Source organism: Battus philenor, unplaced genomic scaffold (genome assembly GCF_028537555.1).
Source record: "Battus philenor isolate CCGP_79_NKW_IND1 unplaced genomic scaffold, ilBatPhil1.0.hap1 SCAF_1, whole genome shotgun sequence".
NCBI lineage: Eukaryota > Metazoa > Arthropoda > Insecta > Lepidoptera > Papilionidae > Battus > Battus philenor.
Window position 1 is genome coordinate 16,291,483 of NW_027181661.1, and position 8,633 is coordinate 16,300,115.

An 8,633-nucleotide genomic window follows, 5' to 3' on the forward strand; every position below is an offset into this window, starting at 1 on the left:
TGAAGCTGTGCGAATGTCAAACCTCGACAACACAAAACCTTAAGATTCTGAAGTGAAGACCACGGATGAATAAATGCGTTCTGATTAACCCTCTTCAGGTCATTTCCAGTAAATCGCTAGTAGAAATACATAGATATCCCGTATATCGAATAGTGAACGCCCTTCAGCTAAAATGATAAAAAAAAAATAATGTTACATAAAAGGACTAAACGTTTTAGCTGAATAAATGACACTAATTGTGTGCTAAACCAGTTCATAAATTTCAGGAATATGGACACGCTGACTCATCTGCTGAAGGCGTCACTCGGCACAGGAATCCTGGCGATGCCGAAGGCTTTCAAGAGCGCTGGTCTTGTCTCCGGTATCTTCTTCACTATTCTCGTCGCTGTGGTGTGCACTCACTGCGCATATGTCCTGGTAAGTAACCTTAATAGTAAACTCGCATGCGATTGTATTAGCGAAGTAATTTTATATATCTAATTTATAAGCAATTTAAGCGAATTGTGTATAAAAGTTATTCATGATGAGAGCTTTTACAATGATTAAATATGTTGTGCATATTATGTATGGCAAAGCGAACTCATTGTTTATTATTTAAATTATAAGGATATTGTAAAAATTGTCAAAATATAACCTGTCTGAGTTAGTTGTGGAATTTTAAGTAATAGCAATAATAAACTACAATATAACTCGTGTATGAACAAATTAAACTTATTTAAGAGTTATAGATATTGTAAATCACCAAAAAAACCAGTATAAGTTTATTGTGGACGCTTCTCAGATCAAAGAGCGCTTGGATCCCTCGTAGCTTTAAAATGTGAGACTCTTTTTATCTAGGAGTTAACTGCAAGGCATAGGTCTATCAAAAAGATCGCCTCGATGATCGGTGCCCCCATCCAGTGACTTCATAAAATTCCCAAATCTTAACTATATCGTCGGTCCCACTATAGGGAGGTACACCAACCACCTCTCTTCTCTCTCTTCTCATGACGTACAGAAGTGGTCACGGTAAATAATTCTATATGGATAACCACACACATACACACACACACATATATATATATATATATATATATATATATATATATATATATATATATATCAAGCCAGCTGTCCATCCTCCGTCCGCATCGCAAACTTCATGAATGCACCCTCGACACCTTTCACTTGAGAAATTTCGTAAACTCCTTAGATAAACTTTACACGGCGAAAGAAATATTAATACCAAATCTCGGGTCTATAAACTTGAGGATGGAAATTACATGTACATATATATCTTTTTAGTTTTAAAGATACTCTAGTAATAAACCAATAATATTCTTACTTTATGTATACTTAGGCTAGGTAGACTGATATAAGTATTTAAAAAACAATGTTAGATAACTTTCATCTAATTTTCCCTTCAAATATTCATAAATTATATTAATGTTCCTTAAAAATGTAAAATACATAATTTATGGCGATAAGAATACAAATTTTAACCATGCTAGATCGTACAATCAGGTTCAAAAACAATTAGTTGCAATTTTTCTGCAAACGTTATTTAGAGGATCGTGTGTTCAATAATTCTAATTAGATAAACATTATTGTCACTCAATTAACCAAAAGTAGGTATTTATTCAACTGATAGTTGTAAACTTGACTTTTAATTTAAAAAAAAAGAAAAATTTATTTTCTTTACTTTTTAACGCCGGCGAATGATGAAACTTGTTAAGAATATCGTTATCTATAGTTACCGTGAATATTCAATGTTTCTAATTAAACGCAAGAGAAAATTCGTCATCTAACATTATTCTACATAGCGATAAGTTACATATTAGCAATTGTAATCAAATGCTGCAACGATTAGATAACACGTACAAATGTTTTAAACTCTTCCTTCATCTTTCAAAAACTAATCCAGTAATTAAAGAAATAATGACAATTAAAATTCTTTCACAGGTAAAATGCGCTCATGTGCTGTATAAGAAGACCAAGAAAACTAAAATGAGTTTTCCGGAGGTAGCTGAGTCGGCGCTTAATAACGGACCGCAATGGGCACGTCCATGGGCCAACTCTTTCAGGTTAGTATCTTAACCTTATGTTTAAGTTATTGCTTGATGATCGCCATCATTCAGTCGTAAGACATCCACGGCTATCATGGCCTTCTCCATAAATAAAACTGGTTGAAAGTGGCCTGTATCCATCAGTTTCCGATGGACTTAACAAGGTTTTTTTAAACACTCTTTGCCCATCTTATTTTCGGAATAAGGATATACATCTTCCTACTTTCACCTTCCCTCTCTCATCTTTCACAATTTCTATCATTTAGCGTTCATTCAACATACGACATTCACCCACATTTCATTTACGCATCGCCCCATTTCTCACCACACTTGCTGTTACACGCAATGCACCTTCCCATTTCCACTTCGCAAGCCACCCTATGCCTTCCATACACGGGAGAGTAAGTAATATCGTGCACCACGGTCTGGTCCACGGTGGGTCACATATGCACGTTGGACTCCCTTTGGGTTTAAATCTATAAAGGTACTTTAAGAATCCTCCGTGCCCTGTGAACATTTGGGCGAGACACGTTCAGAGCTTCACTGTGCGCAGTTCACGTTAGGCTGTCTCGGCGTCCCGGAAGAACTTCCTCGTTGTCGAAGCCGTCGCACCTTCCACCTATTCCATTCGCCAAGCGTGTCCAGCCTTAGCTGTCGCTTGATGAACGGCACTAGCTACTCCTCATATTCCAGACTTCTTTTAATTGTCACATTGTCCACCAAACCCGCGTGCGGCCTTAACAAGGTCATCTTTTCACCACGTGGGAGAAAAACCAGCGTTGCGCCTACCGATCTATGGTATTTATTCCAGAGTCTTAAAGGTCCAGGGGTCATCGGTTCTGTGCACTACAACCTACCCAGTGATATTTCAGTTTGATGAAATCCATGCTGGTATATGGTTTTGGAAATAAATGAACTCGAATGGAAAACTTCCTATGAAATAATAATTCTTCATTCCCCTACCGTTTACAGTAAAGTCAGTTTAATGTACTTCTTTTAATAATTGTAATATTAATATCATTGATATATTTTCCCTGTAAGCAAATACCAATATGATTTTCGAAGTTTTCCTTCAAGTATTGAATTTACATTTACATATACTAATGGTCAATTGCTTGAATTAAACACGCGTTTTTTTTTAACTTTACAGAATATTTATCCTCGTCAGTTTATTCGCGACTTATTTCGGCACTTGCTCCGTCTACACTGTGCTCGCTGCAACCAATATATCACAGGTAAGTTTTATTGCCTTTTATTTCTACATAACTCTGTACATACTTTCATAAATTTGCCCGTTCTAAATTCAATTTTTTTTATACACGGGACGGATTATATATCTTATTCACGTCAAAAAGAGTATACCATATGTTAGTATGATGAACACCTCAGACCCAAGAATAAGCGAAATAAAATCATCGGAACATAGTTAATATGGAAATTGCTTATATATGAACAAATCATTTCCCAGTTTTGCTATCTTTTATGAGATCATTTACAATATTACCTCTACTAACAACAATAGGAACTGAACAATATCTTCGATCCTAACTAGATATTGACCATCTTTAAACTCTAGAAATTTGGAAATCTATTAGTTTCTAATAAATGGGTAATAATTAAAATTGTTGATTTCAGGTCGTGCTCCACTACTTCCCTGAACAAAAGGAGGTCCTTGGCATCAGATTATTTATCCTCGCACTTCTCCTACCGCTCATCTTCATGGCTTGGATAAGAAATCTCAAATATTTAGCTCCCGTTTCTATGATCGCCAATTTATTCATGGGCGTTGGACTTGGCATTACCTTCTACTACCTGGTCGGCACTGGTGAATGGGATTTCAATAAAGTATCAGCGGTGAAACCTCCAGTTGAATGGCCGGAGTTCTTCTCCTTGACCATATTCGCAATGGAAGCCATCGGAGTGGTGATGCCTCTTGAGAACGCGATGAAGACACCTCGTTCCATGCTTGGGTTCTGCGGTGTATTAAACAAAGGCATGTCTGGGGTTACCCTAGTGTACATTCTCCTCGGATTCCTCGGATATCTGCGTTATGGCGACGCCGTTCAAGACTCTATTAACCACAACCTGGATCAAGATCATATGTAAGTACTTATCTAACAGTGTTCATTATTGTTAAACAAAAGATCTAAAGGTCCTTCTAATATTTTTTTCTAACTATTAGGACTGACATAATTAAGGACATAGAAAGTCGCTCGTCACCTTGTAAAATAATTTGGGTAAAAAAATTACACAAGATGATAATAATAATTTAAACCGGCATCTCGAACCATATATGTATGTTAATTTAATATAGTTCTATGTTAGGTTTCTAATTAAAGAATGCCGTTTTTCTGTAATAAAATATTAAGTACATCATTCTATCGAAAAGAAGTTATTACTATTACGTTCTTTATTTTTACCGCATACACTATTAAATATATGTAGTCATAAGTGGATAGGCCCCGCACTAGCTGAATCGACGACATATTAACCCTTTGGCTTAAACACGTGTCTGACTCGTGGTGAATAATTGGTGTCATAGTGTCTGACTCGTGTTCATAGGCCAAAGGTTTAATTAACTAAGTATTCATTAATAAATCGCTTAGTTCAGTATCTACTTATTAATAATAAATTATTTTTGTTAAATGATCAATTGAATAAAATTGCATTGCGACACCTTACATTACTGTTTGTATCTAAACACTAATATTTAACAATTACTTTCGTTGGACATATGTGACTTGCAAAATACAAATTTTGCGCTGGTTCAGGTACAGTACAGGTTTGCTTGTTAACTATGGGTCTCGAAAGCGAAAGTCGTGTAGGCCAGGGGGTAAGGGTCGCGGGAAATCGCTGCATGCGGGCAGCAGAATACCATTGAAAGGGGCCTGTACCTTGCAGTGGGCGTCCATCTACAGAAAAGAAGTCATAAATGAAAAATTAATATTAAAGACAAAAATGTTTAATTTTGCAGCCAAGCTCAGATCGTCCAAATCGCTATTGCTATCGCCGTGTACTGCACTTTCGGGCTGCAGTTCTTCGTCTGCGTGGACATCATGTGGAACTGCATCAAGGACAAGTTCACGAAGCGCCCGGATCTTGCCGACTACATGATGCGCACCATCATGGTGACCGCCTGCGTGATGCTCGCCATCGCTGTCCCCACCATCGCTCCGTTCATGGGTGTCATCGGCGCCTTCTGCTTCTCTCTACTCGGACTCATCGCACCGGCCTTCATCGAAATGATCACCTTCTCTGAAATTGGCTACGGTCCCTACAATTATCTCGTATGGAAGAACATCCTGGTTCTGCTCTTTGGTCTCTTCGCGCTCGTATTCGGAACCAAAGACGCTGTCATAAGCATAATAGATGTATACCGTAAGTAAATACAACGCAACTAATTCAGAGCGAAATACCGATCTGGATTAGAAACCTTACGTGTGATAATTAGATAGATTGTAAGGCTTACTATAGTTTCATTTTTAAATATTATTTTGAGTTTTTTGAAAGCCCAATATATACCAAATAACGGCGGCGCCCAAAGTCGTTGTTTCTCGCGAAGTATATATGTAAGTTAAATACATTCTATATTTGCAATTTGTATTTTATGCCCCAGCCTTATAAGGTTGTATGGCGATTGTACAATTTTTAAATCCGTCTAGGTGTTTATACTAAAATCATATTAAATTTCGATTGCATTCCCAATTAGACTGTGGAGAAAGTTTTGTGTGAAAGTAAAAGTGTAAATCACTAATATTTATTAAATTATTATTCTAAATTTTAAATCATATTCACTAAAAAACCTGTAATTATATTATATCAATTGAAATACGCGGACGAGTACATCTTGGAGGTGATCTTTTATTACGTAACAAATATTTCTATAATTGATTGCCTATTTGGAATTAGAAATTCACGAATTATTATTATAAATTCAAAAGACGTTTGATTAAAGGTAAATAAATATTTTTATAGTTCAAAAGACTTAATTTGTTCGCCTATTTCGAATACATCCAAACAGACCAATAGCTCTTTACGTTTTTATCTTGTACGGATGCGTTTTATCAAATGTTCAAAGCAGAGAGCCGTAATATCTTTTAAAATACCAGTATTACTTTAAAATTATTTTATTTATAATTTACTAATATGTTTTTATGGGGGATATAGAAATAAAAAAAATTATTACATAAAAAAATTACCATAACGCACAATTCGAATTCCGGTGTCATGAATCTAACCTAACATGATCGAGTTCCAATTTTAATTCGAAATAATCACCCAAGACTATGGTCTAATTCTCCATAAAAAATATACAAAATAAATATATATATATATAGATATAGATAGAAATCTATGAAAAAAACATCCTGACATTTTGGACACCGTTTTTGTGCGGTGTATAAAAGTTTCAACCTAACCAATATGATATTATTTATTAATATATATATTTATTAATATATTTGAAGATATAAATAAAGGCAGTAGGTAGTATCTTGTATACCTGCCTATAGAAACATACAAGTCAACTGAACGATTGAGAGGTAAAATCTTCAAGTAACGAAAGCTATTTTTAATTATATTTCTATTTTCTATTTACCATGATAAAGTTCGCATATTGTCTGTCATATTACAAAAATATAATGTTTATATATTTCATCAATTCTTAGTTATTTCAAAAATTATCAAATTATTTTCTACATTAGACTATTTATATGTTCCCTATACACCGCACAAAAAAGTCATTAATTTTTTTTACAATTTTTTATCGTTATTTTTTTGCGGAACCACAACCGCACAATAACAGGTATGAGTGTGTTGAAGTACTAAACTTTGAGGTAGATGAATGTTTTTTATTATTCATATATGTGTGCAATTCGTGAACAAATTTCTGATAAAATATGATTAAATAAAACCTGGGGATTTTTATATAGAGTACGTGTACTCGCATTTAATATTTTAATTATGCTATGTGTAGTGTTTTAAATGTATTTTATTATAAGATTTTATTCACCGATCAACAGAATCATATAAGATAGCATTTAGCCATACATAAATACTGAATTTAAACATTAGATTGTACAAATACAATGATATATCAATTGAGGCCTTAAAAGAGCTACCTTGAGATTTGTTTTTACAGTTTTATATACATTTATATATGTGAAAATTCTGTTTTTTCTATACATGCATATAATCAAATTGTAATTATAAATATTTTGACGAAATTTTATAAAGAAATGCCTCTTGATAATGGGGAACCAAACAGACAGTGCCTTAATATGTTTCTTCCATCATACATTAAAGTCATGCCTGTGTAATTTAAACAATTTAAGTATTATATCTAAACCAAGATAGTTCCTATTATCTAAATTATTTTTAGTTATCAGGGCAGTATTTAGAGCTGAATTTAATAGACAGATATATCTACTGTGTTATAAAAAAATAAAATCTCTTTTACTTAGGGAAAAGAATAAAGTTTTTATTTTTTTGTAAATACGGCCCTGGCGGTACCAGATCATTCTGTTTTATTTAATCATGAGCATGTAATTAATTTAGTTAATATAAAGAATTTTTATTAATGTATTAAAAATAAACACTATACAGGTTCTGCAATTTGTTTTATTTGAATAATACAATTTCTTTCAAATAATAATTATAAAAATCATTCAATTATTTTTTCGGCGAAACAATCACGCCTATCCTCTTAATCAGTTGACTAACTAAAATTAAATTAAATAAATCATTTTCATTACTTCTTATTGTATCTATATCTAGATAAATAAAAAAAATAAATTTGTTGCATTATCTAGGCCATACATATCGGACATTCTAAATTTTAGAGAAAAAAAAATTAAAAAATATAGATCTTTATAAAATACGCAATGTACTTAATTAAAAATGGCACAGACTATAAAACCAATTTGGACGTATCATTTAAGGGGGTTTAGAACGGAAATGTTTTTTTTTATATAAAATACCAACATTGTGTAGTGCCACTACGCATATTAAATGACCAAAACATTATCTTTTATCAAGTGCAACTTAAATTAACAAAATGCAAATAATTTACAAAATATTCGTGCAACCTTTTCAACCCTTTTATGCTACGCACATAACCGGGCAACGGCTCAGGCGTGTAACTCTTAACCACCATTTTCCTTTTTATTTATTTTACAAATAATTACACATTTTACTTTGTACATTATTACAAATAAAAGTGCTAATATTTATTACAATTAAATTAAACTAAAACTCTGGGTGATAAACCTTTCAAATTACAACAGTCAGTACCAACTTCTACTCCCGCTAATACTATATTTGTTTATATATAAATAAATTAACATTTTTTATTATTCTATATTGTATGTGTGGGCGATAGACCTTAGGCCTTCGTAATAACAGAGAGGAATGAATTTACTTTTCACATTAGATTAAATTCTAAAATTTCACTAATCTTCAAAGAATGGTTAACATCAAAGTCTATCTAAACCTTGACAGGTTACATTTGGTAACGCCACGAAAGGTAAGGTCTTATATCTATTTACACGAGTAAATACAAATTTTACTTCAATTATTGCAACTCTCACT

General features: G+C 33.3%; 1 protein-coding gene across 1 annotated transcript in view; it reads left to right on the top strand.

Annotated features, from left to right (window-relative positions):
* Nucleotides 1–7,653, top strand: part of LOC137932814 (proton-coupled amino acid transporter-like protein pathetic) — a 45,772-nt gene extending 38,119 nt beyond the window's left edge. The window contains exons 5-9 of the mRNA XM_068776492.1: nt 267–417; nt 1,942–2,063; nt 3,196–3,280; nt 3,681–4,147; nt 5,020–7,653. Coding sequence (XP_068632593.1) covers nt 267–417; nt 1,942–2,063; nt 3,196–3,280; nt 3,681–4,147; nt 5,020–5,431 — 1,237 coding nt within the window. The 3' untranslated portion in view covers nt 5,432–7,653. The remainder of the gene's footprint in view (nt 1–266; nt 418–1,941; nt 2,064–3,195; nt 3,281–3,680; nt 4,148–5,019) is intronic.
* The last annotated feature ends 980 nt before the right edge of the window (nt 7,654–8,633 follow it).